Raw genomic sequence first — 20,339 nt, 5'->3', positions numbered from 1 at the left:
TGGGATCACGCCTACCACAAATAAGAATCTTAACTAACTTTCGATCAATCATAATGACCCTCAGATTCCCTTCATTAATAATTTATTAAACAGCTTCACCGACAAAAGACAGATTGTCGAAGCTTAAGATGTTATCGGTTAACAATCGTTATTTTGGGTATCATCCCAGAATTTCCCTTTACATTTAATCTGTTGTTTATAGCGAACTTATTCGTCAACAAAGGACTTTAATTGCCATATGATCCGGATTTACTGTTACATAAGTTGCCATAATTGTGACATAAGCTGACGTAACTGGCCAGATTAAGTATTATATAGATGGCTAAATATTCGGTTATCTCTTCCCGTGCCGGTAGTAAGGGTCAGTTTTATATCGTATTTAACTACACAACAATTGAAGTTCAATAGCACCCAATGTATGTACAATAACAGTTATGTAACATATCCTCGTATAAATATAAATCAATCTTTAAAAATGTAAACTTTTATTATTAAAATGAATAACTTATAAAACTGGAAGACTTTAATTAAAGTTTTCTTTTAAAAAACAGCTTCCTCTTTCTATCAAAATCTTACATCTTTCTGGTACCACGATGAATTATGAATATGCTGGATTTTAGCAGTAACGATTAGATATGTACTGTTAAATGCAATCTGTCTATCGAGGGAGAGGATGCTATCACGCGCAAGAGCACTTGAAGAGTGAAGACGTGCAGGGTTTGTACGGTGCTCCGTAAATTCTAATGGTTCATTCATTGACGGCGTGCTTGTATGTTAATGTGTGGCCCACATATCCAATCATGCACAGAACACTCCTGCAGTTAAAAAAAAAATATTACCGAGAAATACACCGTAGAAATATTACACACTGTAGTCGTTTTAATACTTTATTGATCCAGACGGTGTCTGTTTTCGACTCTCGTAGGCGTCCTGATCCTGACGATTGCGTCAGCGATGTTTACCGTAACTCTGGAGTCAGGCATACGCTGTGTACACGGTGTACAGCCACATACTTGTCTAATCGCTCGCGCAAAAGGCAAGTTATTTAAAGAATGTAAAACATGCCCAGTCTCATACAATGACCTTAACCCACAGTCCCAGAAAAGACAAGCCCATCTCGATCGGTTTTTTAAAAAAATAGTTCGAGAGTACATATGTGACGGGTTCTCACGGTCTGAGTACAAAAGAAATTTGATCTATTATTTCGTTTGTAATGCGAGTGTTTAAGGAACATCATAGTTCAGATAACATATGTAACATAATTTTGCATCCCTTTGCAGCATCCTCTATCACATGACGTCACAACGCGGCAAACTTCCTCCTGGGGCCAATGCGTTTCCCGTATCAAAAAACCGCATTGCGTGTTTAATTTATTGGTTGTGTGCGTCGTTTCTTACAGAAGTGTCCGGGTGCCAGCTTGCAGTTTGACGTCCAAGAGAATGTACTGCTCACATGCTGCACCTCGGCAGATTATCCTAGAAAGCAATCAGTCCGAAGCCTTCAGTAGAAAAAACACGACCTTGAGAGAGGAGCTAGAAGCACAGCCACAAGGCGATGTACATTGATAACAATTAAGTTAATTAAGTGGGATCACGATATCGTCCGATGCAGGATTTGTAGTCGTACAAGGGCATGAATAGCATGCCGTGAAGAATAATTAATGCGATATGTGATAGAACCCCATTCATGCAATCTAACAAAAACATTTGGAACACTTAAGACTAGAACCCTCTTCACGATAAAGTACAGAATCTGGGTCACGTCTAATTTGTAAATGGGTTCCGTACTCCACTAAGCATACTACAAAGTAGGCGATATTCAATACATATAGATGTGTTCCCGATACCCGAGACAATCAACAAACATTTAACGCCAGATACGCATTCGTGTTAGAAACAATGCCGAACTACAAAACATGTGGTTCATCTACGATACGTTTCACAGGACGGGTGCCCGGCGGCAGCCCGGTATCTGCACACTCAGCATACGGCTGTGTGACCTAATTTTTCCAGACTCTCTTGATCTGTTGACCCACCATGCTGACTCATCATTCAGAAATTATAACAAGGAAGAACTGATATTTTTCAATACAATGCTTTAATAATGAAATGTACATATGAGAAGACATACAGAAATATTCCGTCACACTGGTCACTTCGGAATGTCATCTATCTTATACTGGTGTTTGGTAGCTATCTGTCCAATGGTCAGCATTACACATGGACAGTGAAGGGAAACATTTTGACAAGTTCTATATTTTTGCTCGGAATTGTTCATTTATTACAATGCTTGACTAAGTGTCCTAGTTTCTATTATTGCGGAAACAAGGCCACGTAGAAAATGTGTAAATGGAATTAGTTCAAAACCCTGAACTTGAGGAATTCGAAAAATGAGAATAACGAAATTCGATGTCGGCGACGGTTTTTCACTATTACTGTGGAAGACAAATAAAACACACGTACTAAAAAAAACACAGGTACACCAAAAAAACGACCGTCCGCCAGGTTATGAATACAAAATGTTTCCTTCCCTTCATCTTCCCTACTGCAGGACAGAATACGATTAACCAGATCAACATAAAACGAGGACAGTCCTGTCAACACAGTATCGACCATTCTTATGTTATATCTTGTTCTGGATATCTGAGGTAGACAATTTCAAAGAAAAAAAAAGGTATTGTAAACTCCTTGTGTATGTATGTTTGTTTTTACCAAATGAAGGACAGTCAGTGTATTTCTGCCAACAGCGAATATTTGAGCGACTTTGGAAAAAAAATCAAACACAAACCTTTACACTACAAAAAAGCAAATCATCACATGCAATTTATTTATAAAAAGGAAAAAATTATTATGAACATATTCTGGACAGATTATTGTTACGTGTTCCTTACTGGCCCTCAATGGGTACAATACTCATGTTTACATGTCAAAAAGCATTCAGTATACTTGTAGTCATGCATACACAATATATAAAAATTGAGATCAGTCAATGTATTTCTGGAGAACATTTATACTGTCTATAAAAAAATGTTGAGGTTTTCAATGGCTTGCGTTCCATGTGGCAGTGTCCTTGACTGGAACAGGTTTGACCTTGATAAAAACATCTCAACATATGATGGGGGATGAGTCTTCTACACACTGCATTAAATGCTACTCACAAATATACATTAGCAACATTGTCACATACAGCAATGGTAGAACGCTGCTTTAGCAACTAAATGATATATTTTTTTTCATTTTAAATTGATTTAAAAAGTATAAATATAAATTGTTGGCAACATTTGCTTCTTTCTCAGTATAAAAGAGGAATAGAAATACTATTCTACACTTAAATAAATAATAATACAAATTGTGTGGGGACACTGTGATGCTGCAACTGAAACAGTTACTGGGGTGGGGGGAGGGGTTACCCTGAGAAAAAAAATCCCTGATTAAATCAAAGGAAAATAAAGCAAATCCCACCCACACGAATCACATAGGTGTGAAAAGCAGGTCTAAGTAGCTTTCTATGTGTTAACACCTGTTTGCATTTCTAGTACTTCACAGTCTTTTTTAAGTGACACAAAAGTTTATGCAAGTACAACATTTAGGCAATAAAAAATACAGACCACTGACACAATAAACAGACATTACACTTCCTGTAGGTCAATAATTCTACTCATCTGACTGTAATGAACACGGAACAGCTCGAAAACATTGGAAAAAAGTTACCAGAGAAGGACCCAAAATTCGCCTATGTAGAAAATTAACAAGTTAGGAAAATTTGTCTGACTTTTTGTCAAGGAATATTTGGATCCTCCTCCCACATGTCAACACAAGACAACAATAGGCTATACTTTCTAGAGGTAAGACTTTTTCAAGAAAGACATGCATTGAAACTATTTACATTACAATATATCTGTTTCTATAAACATCTGTCATAGTGGAACATTCAAATCGCTTTGATCATATATCTGTACCCAGCGACCACTAAAATTTAACAATAAACTCTACCCTCTTAGTGCGTAATGTTGTTCAGGATTTTCTTTTTTAACAGGTCATTTTCATCTAAACAAAGGTATCATTTCCTTCATATATATTAAAAGTAAATTATGTAACGGGTGTGTTACAACAGACACTACATGTAATATATATTTATATCATTTTCTTGAAATCATTTGCCCAGTTTCATTTTCCACTTTTTCCCTATACAATTTAAAAAAAACCCAACTTGCTTCCCAAAATTCTAAGTATGGAGATATTGCCACTGGGCATATGCTTTCTGGCCACATATTTACACCGGTCAATCTAATCACAGGAATTGACACTCAAATCCATCATTACAACACTCTACAAGTACCAGAAAAGTATGTGATATGCATCTGTACATATTTCAACAAAATAAAAACAAAAAGTTAAACCCCCAATCTTATTTTACCTAAGGGTGTTAATGGTGGTCACTTGAGTATCTCTTAATGTCAAAATCAGAATCATGACTAAATCACAGCACCAGTTAATCAGTGCATAATGCCTTGCTATATTTATTTTTTTAAATAAATGAAGTGACGAAAATGACAAATGAGTTAACTGCATTATATTAGAAAATAAAACCGAGCATTTTTCTTTTTCGCTTACATCTTAACTTCCCCATGAGACATCCTCCAATGAAATAATTCCTTTCAACAACCATCTCTTCCTGGACAAAATATCCAGGGAAGATTTGCTCACATAAGACTATTCCTGTTAAGATAATAAGAAATAAGGCGAAGAGTTGTTTGTGGTTTAACCCAGAAGGAAATAAAATAACTTGAAAGAGAAATATATTCGTACCTGGCAAGTTATAATGCCAAAGATTTATATATATGTACAGTTTTTTTTTTGTTTCTTTTTAAACTAAACTTTCATCGGTTGAGTATTGTAATGGGATGTGAGATAAGAACAACCATGAACAATAAGAAAAACAATCAATCGCGTGTGGACTTCTCCTTTGCAAATAAATAATGATTCATAAACAACTTTGTACAACATTATATACATGTAGCTGGTATCTCAGTACCAGTATCATAAATTAGAATAAATATACATTACAAAATCATGTTTATGACATTTCATTTCCTCAGTTTACATATATATATACATTCAGTATATATATAATTTTGTGCTGAACTGGAACACTGACAAATTAAAATATCATAAAAATGATAGTCACATCTTAATAAAAAGTGCTAAAAGTTTTGTTCAGATTTCATGACCAGGATGCACCTTGCATTAAATGTCTTTAGAAACACAAAACGTGGGATGACCATAAAGTAAGTGTTGTCATAATTACCATGGGAGCAACAGAAAAATGCCTGATGATGATCGATACAATAATATTGTGCCTGGTACAAGCGTACCAATAAAAAATATCAGTATCAAATATTACAGAGTAAACTTTGGTTGTAAAAAGTCGTATATCATATATGCTATACGCATGTATATATAATACATGTTATACATGTATAATGAGCATTTTGGCAAAAAAGTTAATCAGGAACTTTCTTTTCAGGCAATCACTGCATCATGTGCTTCATGTATCCACGTAATAAATCCCTTAGAATCACACTAGGTCATTTGACGTTATGTGCTCGACTTCCCAAGGCAATGGCATAGAACTGTGACTGTTATGTTTGACTAGAGCCACCCAAGTCCTTTTGGTCTGGAAATAACAATTTCTCCTTAACACAGTTTTCCAGTTTTACATTTTTTTTTTGGTTTTTTTGTTTGTTTGTTTGTTCTTCTTTTAAAAACAGATCTCTTTCTCCTTAAAATCTCACAGAAAAAACAAGCAAAACCATCCTTTACTGTTTTTTCACACACCAGTCACACAGGTTTTGCACATATTTTAAATTAAATTCCATTTTCACAACACGCATTGATTTCATAATCAAGATTCTCCCACTTCAAAACCCCGATATATTTCAAATCAGTTTTGCTGCACATCTTGGCAAGATAATAATCCACCATGGATAGATAATATTCTGCAGAAAACATCCAAAAACAAAAAAATAATCAAAAAAAAAAAATCTGCAGACAGTATACAGTCCCCCACTTTTTCTTTAGTTTTAGTGCAGTCAACACTCCATTGCCAACGGGGGTGGTTGTGAGAAGGAGTCTGAACACTTGAACTCTGCTAGAGAGATAGCAGCACTGTTTTCCAGTGACGGGATACTGTCCATATCGTTTTCCACACTGGATGCGTCCAGGAATTCTGTTTCCCCGTAGCTGTTTGTGCTGGAGTTGCTCTCTGTGTCATCAGTGGACTGGCTGCGCCGGATCTCCCCTCCTCGTCTCCTCTCCCCTCCTCGTTCGTTTCCTCTCTTGTGACAGGTGTAGCAGGGATGCAGTAACTGGGGATCTACTAGAACCTCTCCATGCATGCCCTTAAATATTATACCACAGCAGACCTCTGTCCTACAAAATCATAAAACACAATATATAAGCAAGATGTGAAACCACATCTGCATTAAATGTTTTCCTTATCTTTAATTATTCATGAAAACATATCTATGCTTCCCATCTTTTTTGTTAGATTTATTCTGGTTCACTGAATATATCATTTATTCAAAACATGCATACACCCAATTCCAAAACATTAGAAATTGATCAATTGTAGTAAAATGCCTACTTCTTCCAGTAACTGAGATCAAGGAAAGGACTGATGTGTGGGTCCGCCTGCTTCCTCTTGTTCTTTCGCTGACAACTTTGCTGAATTTCCTCCACCTCGGATTCATCGCTATCGCTGCCATCAAACTCGTCTTTGTCACAGCTATCTTCATTCACTGTGAAAAGTGCAAGAACAAACACTCAATTGACCCTGATCAACCCCAGATTCCCAACCACAACTTCCATAAAATTTAAACACCTTGTCAGTTCATTCTTCAAGCAGTGATCAATGCTACTGAAGTAGAGGATATCTTTGTTTTTATCATAGTGCAGAAGCTCATGAATATTTGTGAACTTTATTGCAGTAACATTTATAAAGTGTTTTATTCAAGCAATGCTATTGTAGAACAATATAGCACTCTGGGCCGATCTCAAGTTCTCCTGTAAATTATATTTCTGACTACTCTATTGATTTCTAGTTGCCAATTCTATCAGTAAGCAATCAGTGGCTACTGAAACAGGCCGACTATGTAATGGGGAGCTCCTCTTGTTTTCCCTGGACTCTCTGACATTCCCCATTACACAGCCACGTGCAAACATAAACTCCTGACACCAGATAACTACCCCAATAAATTGTCAGTACATATACAATTCTGCCAGACTGTCAGGGGCCTATACCCAGGTCACATATGGATAATCAATGTTTATTGCCAATTCTCTAGTAGACAGTGCTTAACTGCTTCACCTAGGACCTGCAGAGCGAACTGTAAAATGACCAAATGATGCTGGCCACATGGACAGGAAATAGAGGAGAGAGGATAGAAATATACAAATGGGGTCAGGTGTAGGAGTTCTCTTGAGAGGAAAGAGATTATGATCCTTAACCCTTAGATTCTAAAAATGTAAATAGGTCAGGTCCAGACAAATTGTCTGACCTGTGTTGAACTTTTGACCACAAACTGACCAGATGATTCAAATGTACTGAAATCAGACTTTGTTCTACAATATAGGGCTTGGTTTGTGATATGTGTACCTGTATATATTGATAATATTGTGTAGGTGGTAACCATTGACGTGGAATATTTTGTCTGTTTAATATGTTACTTTCTTCAAACCTGTTAGGTTAAAATTAGAAATTTTATAACTTTCTCTCAAATAAGAAGAAATAACACAAAAACATTTGTCTGTCCTTATCCGCTAATCTAATTACCAAGAAGAATTTCTTTTATCTGTAAAATTTTTTAAAGATGAGTAAACAGCAGTGAGCCACCTAAGATACACATCTGTTGAAAACTTAAATACGAAAATATGTTTCAGTAAACACTTTGCAGAAAGGAGAACACCCGTTCTTCATCCACCATCTAATTAAGGAACACTTTGTCTGTAGCACTGCATGATCTTCCTACACAGGAGAAAACTCAATTTGCCCCAGGGAGAAGGTTACATCTCATCTTTACATCATGAAGTTACTCCATAGATAATGCAACTAGTATGCTAAAGACTTAGCAGATGTTGGGATTTGCATAGGGAGAGAAAAAATAGACTCTGGGTCATTGAAGCCTGGGTAAGGGAGCAACCTTAAAAGGCTAGGAACTGGGAAGAGGATAATCCATTGATCAGCTTATCAGCTAATGAATATCCTGCAGACACATGCTGACCATACACACCCAGCAGGAAGTCTGACCAGTAAACAAACTTGTCCCACATCTGTAAAACCTAAATCCTGTCTTATGGCTTAATCTTGATAATCTTATCATGCCTGTTATCAACTTATGTATGAGTAATTTCCAGGAAAATCCTTTATCTCAACACTAAACTTTGTCTCAGAAGTTAACACTCAACACTATTGATTAAACTAAAGTCTCAGAAGTTACCACCCAACACTAAACTCCTAATGTCTCAGAAGTGTACATGCTTAAAAAAATCTGGAGATTTGGGGGGGGGGGGGGGGGGGGGGGGGGCTTTAATTGAGGACAGTTCATTCTGTTTGTGACATCCTAGTCTGGGTGTCTGTGAACCTACTGCTTGCTGACCCAGATTCTTTGTTCAGCTTGTTAAGGGAAAAATCAATTCAACAAGCACTCAAAACTCCTGTCTGTTACTTTTTTAGAAACCCATACATTTTCACCCACAGTACAAGATCAATATGTGCTGTGATTGCATTGTAAATGATACGATCTAGTAGGTGCTACAAACAGGTGTATTGCATGTTATCGCAATACAAGAACAGATGTAGATTACACCAACATCAGTTTCACAGAACAGGTACTACAAAGAGATCTTCTGTCACTGCAGTATGGCATGAAACCTCCAGAAAGTAATCAATACATTCCATTCTAAAACAACTTTGTTTTATCATTACTAATGAAATTTGTGTGAAGAAAGGACAGTGCCCCAGTCTAAAAATAATGGCCAGCTGCACTGTCATTGAAATACACAACAAAGACCAATAAAATAAACATGACCTGCCTTGCAATCCCAGTTTGTCTTACACAAATATCTGATAATGACAACTTAATGATAAATTGATTATTTGGTTAATAAACTGGATAAACATTCTTTTGGCATTCATGACAGTCACTAAGACAGTGCCAGTACAGAAGTCTATAAATGGGGGAGAGAAAAAAAAAAGCTTTCAGCGCTGGCCATTTGGGTTATGTAGCTGGATTGCTTAACCATTACTATGAAAAGGAAATTCACTGACCCAAATCATCACTTTTCCTTCTGGTGTACTATACGTGTTCCATCTTTTATTCATTCAGATAAAATGATCATTACCCCATTTCAATTCTAACCGGAATTCAATTATAGACAGAACCCTGGACAGAGGCAAAGGCCCCCCTGGACCCGTGAATCGAACTGTTTCTGAATACACAGTCTGATTGTACCGGCCTCAATTAATTATGTACTTGATGACCTTTCAATGTTATTTGACTAAACTATATTCCAGTCAACTAATTTACAATGTGTGCTAAAGCAAAAGATTCAAACGAAGGTTTAGCGTTTTGTCCTAGAGTGACTTCAGATCTGTTTAACCTTCAAACTATCGGATACTGAATGAAAAGCCACAGGATATAACCTTTCTAAATGACCTTCAAATCAATGAAAACACACCAGAATGTCAATGTTAGTATTTGTATACCATGTACTTTAAATACTACAGAATGTACTCGGGGTACATAAACCCAGTGTTCGAAATTAATCATAGACCAAGTCTACGTCTAATGACACCGGTCTGTGCCAATCATAATTGAGATAGACCAAATTGTCTGTCGATTTTCTAGTTTAGAGCAATAGAGTTATCCATCCAAAAAGGACCCTGGTCAGTCATCGTCTGATAAACAATATGAGGAAAGGAGGATATTGTTATGGAAATGGAAAGAAAAGATGCTTTCTAGGTACATTAGAAGTAAATAACAATGTTTTAAATTTGCGTTAATTTTTTTTTCCACATTGTAGGGCTAATACAATAGGGTCTATGTCATCTTGTTCTGGCATAGACCTGTAGTCTATACCAAGTTTTAAACCAATTCCGAACCGTGTAAACCTGCCATCACATTAAAGAGAAGACAGCTGTCCGTATTAACTTTTCCTACAGTTAACATGAACATACCCGACATGTCGTAGAGACTACTGGGAAGGCTAGTGGAGTACATCTTCTTGGGTTTTAGAGGAGACTTGTATTTTCTGCTGGTGGGACTTTTGTTGTTCTTGATCTTCATGGAGGACTTGATTCCTGGGCCAGCTCTGGCATCCACCACCTACAAATTATATATACACAAAGACTCACAACTCTTTCCTTACACATTATCACCCACAAACACACATAACTGACAGCATCCACCACCCACCTACACACACTCACTCACAACTCTTGACTCTTTTTCAAGCACATTTGCTTTTATTTTGTACTATCTGTTTCAATATCCTTTTCAAACATCAATTGATTGACAGGATCCACCTAATTACACACACACTAACAAGCACTCACAACTCTTCACCTCTCCTTAACAGATTTTTCTGAATCACAAATCTCTTATAATTCATTACAATTACACATTTCCATGTACTGCTTCACAAAAACAAAACATATGTATATGTGCATATATATGTTATAACTTAGTAATTAAAATGATTTTAAACTTGCCATGCTATGATGATTCTACTTATTTCAGCACACAACCATTTTTTTCTTAACGAATGATAATAATAGAGAGAGAAAGAGATTACCATCCATACTTTAGTTTTATTCCGCAAAAAATCAGTGAACCATAGCGAGCAATAGCCAGGTCACCATGTCATTCTGTGAGGTTCTTTACCCCATCAATCCATTCAATTTGCGAAATGAATTATCCTAGTGATATTCAGAGCTGTACTAAGCACATTCACAGCTGACTTGCTGTCAGTAACCGATTATATTAATGAAGAAGGAAATTTTTTTTGTGGGGAGTGCATTTTTTATTGACTATCGGTCATTGCCCGGGAGATTAAACATGTATCGATTTTACTTAAAAATCCTCATGGTTTAGAATAAAATATGGGTCACAGAAAGAACTACCATATAATAATCAAGTAAAACAATGATGCTTTTATGTAAAGGTAATATCTCATTATAATGAACTTTCCAGAGTCATTGACCTAGTGTTTATTTACAGTGCATTGACACTTCTTAACTATTAATAGAATACAACAAATTTTTTCCTATTATACGCCAGAGTTGTTTTCTTTACTATTACATGTAATAAATGTTGTGACAATATACTGATGAAATATATTTACCCCTCCCACTTATTTGCATGTCTTACACTGTACATGTATATATGTACTGTAACAGTACTTCCTGGATTTGATCAGTTAATTTAAAAATCACAACTTGGTGAAGATGGATGGAAGAGAAGCACAAATCATGCGACAGTAACCTAGGTAATTAACATCAAAATTATGAAATCTTTTGAAGAATAAATATAATATTGAATGTTGTATAATGGATAAACTGAGAATTACTATGCATGCTTTCCATTTAATATCAACTAATTTATGTGTTTACATTACATAATCAGAAAGCATGTAATCCATTTGAAACAGGTTTTATTTGGCAAGGTGACATGTATATATATTGTCACTTGGGTAGCTTTAGGCAGAAACTGATAAATGTAATTGTGCAACAAATCCCTAGGACAGACTCAATAAACATTTTTTTTCTATGATTTGTGGACAGTGTAACCTGTCAGGCCAGTACAAATTACTGAGCACACCTTGTCAAATACTACCCCCCAGGGCAGAACTTAACAACATATCCACACAAATACTACCCCCCAGGACAGAATTTAACAACATAACCACACATACTGTCAGAAACTCACCCCTCTTACACAGTCTACCAAGTACAAGGAATCCATTAACCCTTAGTGTACTGACCTAATTAAAAGACTATCTCTTTTTAAATAATATTCTTCCTACATTATTAGATCTCTTGTAATCTCCCTTGAGGAACTTAATTGACTTCAGAGTGCAATCAATATTTATTTAGCTAAGATTCTTCCAACATCAAAACTCAATAAAGGAGGCACACACTACATATGGTAATGTTTCTCCTTTCATAAACTTCACACACAGATCAATGACCTAGATATTTGTATTTAACACATCTGTCAGGGTAGTGTTACAGAGGAAGCTATTTATATATAGGACAGTTGATTAATAAATAATTGGACACAGTTTTGGAGCCTGTAATTACACTGGTGAGTCACAAAGGAATGTGTGTCACATCAGGTACTCAGGCAATATACTTAATTGTGTGTCATTAATTAGTGTCAAGAGTAACTCATGGAATTCAATCACAATTACTGTGTGTTTTTACTAAGATTTAATTCCTAAGTATGAGTAGAAATCTATTATGAGGGAGAAAAATCAATTTGCTGAGAGTACAACTCAAGCTTAATCACCTGACAGCTATACCATTGCCATAAAACACCCACACATATTTCCCCAGAAATAGAACATTTTCTGTAACATGTTGAAATCTAATATCATGAAATGAGTCACACATTTTATCAAGAAAAATATATATACTTTATCTTTATAGTACAAGTTTATATTCTACAAACTGATTTGAATGTTAGTTGATAAAACAAACTACTGCCAATTTTTTTTTTTAAGTCAGCACATTGTACGGTTTCCCATATTGATTACTCCTTCTTTGTGAAACAGTTTGTCAAATGCAGACAAGTGCAATATTCAAATTACATGCCAACTAGAAGTAATGAAATGCACTGAATGTTCTTATGAAAATGAGCATTCTAAATATAAATTCACCGGTTTCTTGATTCAATGTGGGAAATAAATTTTACACAAGTTAGAGAGATATATTCATGAGTAATCCACGATATAAAAATAGATTGCTGACCTACAAAAATCTAGAGCAACAAGAATTCAAGTACAGACAGAGCAGGGCTGTCAAAAGAAAAAGTGAATTGTTGATAACAGGACCCGGAGTGGTTGACCTGCTTACCTGACGCAGGTCATGGAGTTTAAATGGCATTTGTAATAATCTGGGTGTGTCTATTTGTTGACTCCTACTCAAACAACAATGTTAATATTGACTAAATTCAGACTCACGTGGTGCCAATGTCGACTTGTCCCTTCTGGTAGCTTCTTCCATCTCTTCACTAATAGGACACAGGCATTGCATATCTCTCCTGCCCTTTTCTCGTGAATGCGGAAGCACTTTTCAAATTCACACTCGTATCTTTTACTGTCTGTGAATCGTGAGCTAGAAGATTTGGCTCTACATATACAACATCCATTAATGCTCCTGTATATTTTCGGTTTATGAAAGCTGAACATCTTTATTGTGACACTGGAAAAAGAAAAATGTCACTATTTCAAAAATGTCGCTAATCTACATATATAGGTCAAATGTCTTTTTAATAGTATATAAGTATATTTTAGGTCACTGGAGTTCACCAAGGTGATTGGCTCCATGGAAATGCCAGAAAGATCTTGTGAACGTATCAATATTAAATGAACTGCATTTAGTCAACACTGCATGTTTGCATAAAATATTGAGTCAATTCCAGAAAATAATTATAAAGATAAAATTTCCTCCATACATAATCACATGTGAGCTTCACATGTATAATGCATAACACATACACACAGACTGTAGATCCCTGATCCTTTAAGCACATGTGAAATATACCCTATCTCCAACAATGAGAAAATATTACATATGTACACAATAAACCACATATAGCCCAATCAAATTATTGCTATTGATACAGAAGAACCCACAGTGACACTACCATAACATATATATATATATATAAACACTTACACTTAACTTCGAGTTCAATTACCTTTAGCCTATACAAAGTATTGTCATTCACTTCCCAAGCTAGTATCACGTACACTAATAATGGGAATCCGCGTAGAAACAGTCAAATGTAATGTGTACTTGTCAAAGAACACGACACCTGTGTACTAATAATGTCACTGACCACCGAGGTCACGGCTCACTTGCTTTTCCTATTTTGGAACAAAGGAATTTCTTAGATCTGAGTTGGCGCAGGCTCATTGAAATCGTGCACATACATGTGCCGCTTAGATATCCGTGTTTCGCATAAAAAACTAAAAATATAACTCAAACTCATCGTAAAAAGATTACTTTTGATTAAAATAATTATTGTCAATGAAAATAGTTCTATGAAAAATGACTGTCATAGTCGCTATAACATTTTTTCATTCAATTTCTGGTATCCATTGAATAGCGTACACTCCTTACCAAATGGATTATAGAAAACATCGGCAGTAAAACAGTTATTTTTCAGTAACATGTGATAAAACTCAATGTAACTTAATAATAACGTTCTTGTTTTTCATGAAAATTAAAATCAAGACACATACCCGAATACTTGTGAACTGTCAGTTACCGTACTCTCCCGCACGTTGAATCTATCCTCTGTTGAACTGAGTTATCAGTTGCTCAATGAATGCGCATGCCAACTAGACCTTTTGTTATGCAAACGAGGTCGAGCGGAAAGTACCGAAGTTAAACCTCAGGGATAATGTAGCCTAAAGCATGATGAAAGTGTGATATAGTTCTAATGTGTCAAAAAATTAACCAATGAAACATGAACTCGTTCTAATTATTTTTTCTTTTTTTTTAAATGACTTAGTATAATTTTCTTTTATTTTTCAAATCTCGCGAGAATTACCGAACTTGACCAAGAGAGAGACGCCATTTTGTTACAGTAAATATCTATTCCCGCCTGTAAAGATGAAAAACTAACAAGTTTTGGGAACTGTTCGCAGACGTTGATATTTTATTTACCTGGTTTAGAACAATGTACAATTATTTGCTTTGATTTGCCTATCATTTATATTGCAAATGCTTCCATAAAGCCAATAATTCATGTGAAGTGATGAACCCCAGATAGTGCCCTGTTGAATTTTGTTATTTATTTTCTACAGAAAGTACTTACTTAAAGGGTAAGTATGGGTTAGCACTATCGATTTTATATTTATGTGTTACTATATTTAAGTAGTCTGTTTGATTTACGATATTATTTTTTACGATTAAGGGAGATGTCTTCAAGGTCAATAATATATGCCATATACTGATATAGTGTTGTCATGTTTTACACACGGTCTGGAAAAGAGTAAATTAATAAAATCACTATTTACTCCTGAAGTGGTAGCTATGAAATTCCTTTCAATATTCAATTGTTGTTCGAGTTTGTGGTAAAGTACTTTTGACTAAACTGAAAGTAGATGGTGTAGTAGCCATAAACAGGTTGGGAGCACTTCCCCATTAGCGATATCTTCTCGCAACTTCCCCCATAGCGAGATCTTCTCACTAAAACATGATTATCCTCTTTAGCGAGAAAGTAAACATTACCATAAACAGGTGTTTTGGTGTCTTTATTGAAAATAAGTGCAAATTCCGTGCAATGCTGAATAAGTGCAACACGCATTGTCTGTATAAAATTGACAACACAGTCAAAAAGAGAAATTCCATATTAAAGTTGCTGCATAAGAGGGAAACAGTCTGAAATCCAATGCACATTGTGAGTGTTTTTGTATTGATTAATATAATTACAGAAGTATCAGACATTTTAGCACTTTTTCTTCTTTTAACATGAAGAGACAGGTGTTTTTCTCGGTTGTACGGAATATATTTACTCTCACTAGAGCGGGGTTTTCGCGAGAAGATCTCGCTGTAGGGGTAGTGTTCCCAACCTGACTCCTTGGATCTAATTTAAGGAAACTTTACATTAAACAGTTAAGTCCCCTAACATTTACATATATGTTGATGCCTTAATTCATCATAGGAGACCCAAATACTGTTTAGAGACTGAGAATATATGATAGTAATCATCAAAATTGTGTACCCTACACATTCTAGTGAATCCAGTCGATAAAGGCACTAAAACTCAGGGCTCTCAGTATGAACTGACAAGTGTCAATTTACTATTATTTGAATTCTCAGAAAGCTGTTCAAAATCAGTAAGGCTGAATGATACGCCCCCTTCATGATACAATATGTATTTCAACGTGTGCCACAATTTCATATTTTCAATGCATTTAAATAAAAAAAAGAAACAAGTAATAACATTGAAGACCAGATTTATTCAGAAGATTCTCAATCGCTATTTGAAAAACAGAAAAGTTTCCAAAGTTCTAAACATTAAGATACTTGGGAGCACTGTAGTTTAAACTGTTAAAGTTCAAAATCATTTGCATCAGACTCGTGGCTGACAACAGCCTGGGTACTTTGGTCACCATTTTGTCCCTTATGCATGTAAAAATAATTTGTATAGGTTGAGCCCAACGTATTTACCTTAAACCTAATTTTTTTTCAAAAAGTATGGAGCTGAAATCAAGTTTATAAATAGAACATTGAATGGAGCATTTATATTGAACAGTATCAATATTTAGGTGAATCATTTCAGTAGTTCCCCATGGAGCTTTCCTCCTTGAAGTCTGCATGATTTGGAAACTTTATTAAATTTAAATTCCATCACATCAACTCTTACTTAATATTGAAACCCCAGGAATTTAGATTTTATGTTCATCAAGAGTCCCCCAAATTACAGTGAAGCCAAACTACATGTTAAAAGAGTCCTTTATTTACCAGGATCTGAGATTTATATTAAAACAGTTTTATGTGGATGTGCAACTAGAATTGCTTGACACCCAGAGATGCTCTATTTGAATATTCCATCCATCACGATCAGAACAGGAACCAATGTGTAAATGTAGAAACCTAAATGTGCCATTTAAAATTCTGTAATTAAAATTAATACCTCACCAGTAATGTAAAATATCTGCATCATAATTTTAAATCAATTTATTCATAACTTAATACATAAAGTATGATTTTAATGTTGAGATTGTAACCAGAGAGACTGAGGAAGTTCTGGTTGCCAAAAGGGCCAGTATTCTATGAATAATTTGTCACCTGTACCAGTGTTTAGTTGCCTCGGGCAAAATGGTGACCAATAAACTTAAGGGGGCATGGGCACGATTTGAGCTGAAAATGTTCATTTTTTCTATTTTAAACGTTTACAATGCTTAACTAAGGTATTTCCAGTGATTAGCAAAAAAATTTACTGTCAGTTGTTGAGTTACAAGAGAGGTAGAGCTCACAATTCTTTGTTATCTAAACAAGGCTCATGTCAAGTTTTTGTTTATATTAGCAAAATTTTCGTTTAAAGCAGAATTTTCAATTTACAATTAATTCTGAACACAATAAAATAGTTTCTAGTGTTTGTCACATCTCATTCAGTTTTAAGCATGGTATTTTCTATTAAGAAGTCTATATGTAAACAAAAACATGACACGAGCCTTGTTTACATATCAAAGAACTGAGTGAAAGATCTCACTTATAATAACTCTACAACTGACATTCAAATTTAAAAAAAAAAAATTTAAAAAAAATTAAGATGTGGAATATAAATTTGAAAATTTTCAGATCAAATCATCTTCATGTCCCTTTAAATGAAAGTAACTACATTTTTCTATATCCAAACTAACTATGTGGTAACAGATTTTTATGTTAAATGTAAAGCCACTAAGTTCTTCATCGTGTGGTTCAGTCGCCAATTCATGAGCTAGTTGCCAATTTTTCTAATAACACACTCTGCTAAGTAAATTATCTTACAGAAATTCTTTTTCATCAATAAGTCAGAATCACTTTTAATTTCAGAATATAAAAATGTAATTGTTTTTCTTGGCCATATTGACATTAAGGGCTGTCGGGGTTCCAAAATTTTTCGGTTCAGGATTTTTCAATTCAGGTTTGGATATTTCGATTTGGGTTTATATATCTCTTAAAAATGTAATATACAGTTAAAATTAAAAACCTTTCTTTTTTTACAATAATTAGTCGTGGACTGTGGCTTAGACTCGACATCCATGGTACTGTCCCTTCTATTCGTTCCATTCCATGCTTTCAATGTTTTGTCATTGATGGTGTGATCCAGTGGTGTATTTTAGATATGTCTGACATATCTTGCATACTGTCATTGTTTTGTCCACAATGCCATCAGTTAACACAGCCACATTTGAGGATTTTGAGGCCATGTTGTTGAAACGCATTTCTAGTAATGATTTTATCGTAAAAACCGAACCCGACCCGAAATAAGGAAAAATGGTACCGAACCCAACCTGAACAATATGACCCTTGGTTTTCAGGTTATTTCGGGTACCCGTTGCAGCCCTAATTGACATACAATTTGTAGGTTAAATTCATACTGCATTCTATATATACACAATTGATGTTCAAAATTAAAGGTGCTGTTGGATGTTGGGTCCTGCACTTTATGTAGGTTTTGTAGGACTTGATGGAATTTTGCAAGACCTCTACAAAACTTAGAAGAAAAATGTTATCTTTCTTGTTATTTTGTTTGACAACTCTCAATAATGATAAGTTTGGAAAATTATTATGTTAATAATGATCAACTGCATTTGAATTACTGAGTAGATTTTTTTTTTTTCAGCTTTCAAAATGTTTTGGAAGTTCAATCTTATGACTACCTCCCATATTGACACACTTCTTGAAAAGGAGGTAAGTTTTCAAGTATAGTTTTTCCATTGACCCACATCGATTAGAATTTCAACCCATTCCCATTAAGAAAATTGCTTCCTTTTTGCCAAAAATAAATGTCAAATTTCCCAATAGAGTCCATACTAGAAAGCAAGTGTAACATTCCAATGTGTAGGGCCTAGACCCTATTTGCAAAGTGGTGTGGTATTAAAATTTCTGATTTCGCTATGCTTACTAATTGCTTATTTTCATTCTCAATAAAAAAAAAATTATCAATGGCAATAAAATCCCTTTTATTTTAAGGATGTCACCTTGCGAGAACTTATGGATGAAGAAGATATTCTTCAAGAGTGCAAATCACAGAATACAAAATTAATTGAGTTGTAAGTTGTTCAATTTTTTATACCATAAATGAATCAAAAGAAATTACCGTGTACTTGGTGTATGAAAACGCGCCCTTTATTACTCTGTAACCCTATTTCACCTTCTTTTTTTTTTTTCAACAGTATTATAAAACCCGAAAATATGGAGGAAATGGTGAAACTAATCACAATAGAACCGATAGATTCAGATGACGAGAAACTCAGATACAAGTAAGAATGGACTGTTTACCTGTGAAGTAATGAGAGACAGACACAATATTGATGTGGAGATTTTCCTTTCTTATTCAAGGAAATTATTAAAGACACATTCATAGAATTTAATGTCAATTTTAATCTTGAATTATATTTTTGATAGATATCCAAATACTGCATGTGAGCTATTAACATCAGATGTGTCGCAGATCAACGATGCTCTCGCAGACAGTGAAGAATTGGTCAAAAAGCTGTATGCTTTCCTGGAAATGGAAAAACCACTGAATCCCTTGTTAGCCAGTTTCTTCAGCAAAGTCATGGGATTACTGATCACAAGGAAAAGTGAAATGGTAAAGATTGATAAGTACAGGGTGAAAACAAAATGTGAATAATTTGGCAATGGAAACGTTGCAATCAAGCTTGCATCTGTTTAGTCAATAGTCACTGGAATACCCAACAGAAACGGATTGCATTTGAAATTTTCAACAAAAAAATCAAAACAATATAGATATGCACATGTTGTCAGTGATGATTTTTTTTCTCTGCAGATATTTAATTTCCTCAAATCTCAGGAAGACTTTGTGGGGACTCTGCTAGACCATATAGGTACTTCTGCCATTATGGACCTGCTCCTCAGGCTACTGACTTGTGTTGAGTGGGTGGAGCTAAGGAAGGCAGTCATTGAGGTAAATGTGATTTGTAATCGAGTAGGACCAGTATTTGCAAATATTTTCATGAGACGTTGAACACTGGAAGATATTGCATGTTACTGAGGACATCCTTGGACTGAGTCAAAGTTTGTTAGTCTTTTCCTACTGTCCAATGTCTTTTGCATTGTGTGTCGGAGTAGTGAAAATAAGTCCAAAATGGATCTGGTGACTATAAAGGAAGGGAGTGTATGTGCTAGTTAAAAAAGAAGTTTCAGTATTTATTTTTTTTGCTTGACAGTACGAATGTCCAGAGAGCTATTGCCATGACCCAGATGATGTTGGCGTCACACTGTTAAGGGAAAACTTTAACCTTGGCTATATCTTTTGTACCGAGGGCAATAGAGCTTTGATATTTTATAATGCAAAAAAAATCCTCATGACT

General features: G+C 35.1%; 2 protein-coding genes across 9 annotated transcripts in view; one reads left to right on the top strand and one right to left on the bottom strand.

Moving 5' to 3' along the window:
• Positions 1–2,078: 2,078 nt before the first annotated feature.
• LOC125672954 (SIN3-HDAC complex-associated factor-like) lies at positions 2,079–14,686 on the bottom strand. Its single transcript, XM_048909157.2, has 5 exons — positions 14,529–14,686; positions 13,242–13,482; positions 10,237–10,384; positions 6,646–6,799; positions 2,079–6,431 (listed from the first exon to the last, which is right to left on the bottom strand). Exons 2-5 carry the CDS (start codon positions 13,467–13,469, stop codon positions 6,092–6,094), a joined length of 870 nt encoding a protein of 289 aa, XP_048765114.1. The 5' UTR covers positions 13,470–13,482; positions 14,529–14,686; the 3' UTR covers positions 2,079–6,091.
• LOC125672953 (serine/threonine-protein phosphatase 6 regulatory subunit 3-like) overlaps positions 11,477–20,339 on the top strand; it is a 33,386-nt gene continuing 24,523 nt past the window's right edge. For all 8 annotated transcript variants that reach the window (XM_056160113.1, XM_056160111.1, XM_056160112.1 and 5 more), the window contains exons 1-6: positions 11,477–11,546; positions 18,626–18,693; positions 18,976–19,055; positions 19,179–19,265; positions 19,411–19,597; positions 19,796–19,933. In XM_056160113.1, coding sequence (XP_056016088.1) covers positions 11,510–11,546; positions 18,626–18,693; positions 18,976–19,055; positions 19,179–19,265; positions 19,411–19,597; positions 19,796–19,933 — 597 coding nt within the window. In that variant the 5' untranslated portion in view covers positions 11,477–11,509. The remainder of the gene's footprint in view (positions 11,547–18,625; positions 18,694–18,975; positions 19,056–19,178; positions 19,266–19,410; positions 19,598–19,795; positions 19,934–20,339) is intronic.

Source organism: Ostrea edulis, chromosome 3, assembly GCF_947568905.1.
Source record: "Ostrea edulis chromosome 3, xbOstEdul1.1, whole genome shotgun sequence".
Taxonomy (NCBI): Eukaryota; Metazoa; Mollusca; class Bivalvia; order Ostreida; family Ostreidae; genus Ostrea; species Ostrea edulis.
The sequence above is the reverse complement of the archived record's forward strand: the minus strand, read 5'-3'. Positions and strand labels throughout refer to the sequence as shown.

Coding starts and splice junctions, on each gene's coding strand:
- LOC125672954 (XM_048909157.2), bottom strand. CDS start 13,469: ATGTTCAGCTTTCATAAACCGAAAATATACAGGAGCATTAATGGATGT. Junction 6,800..10,236: donor TAGTCTCTACGACATGTCGG/GTATGTTCATGT, acceptor CACTTTTCACAG/TGAATGAAGATAGCTGTGAC. Junction 6,432..6,645: donor GATCTCAGTTACTGGAAGAA/GTAGGCATTTTA, acceptor ATGATTTTGTAG/GACAGAGGTCTGCTGTGGTA.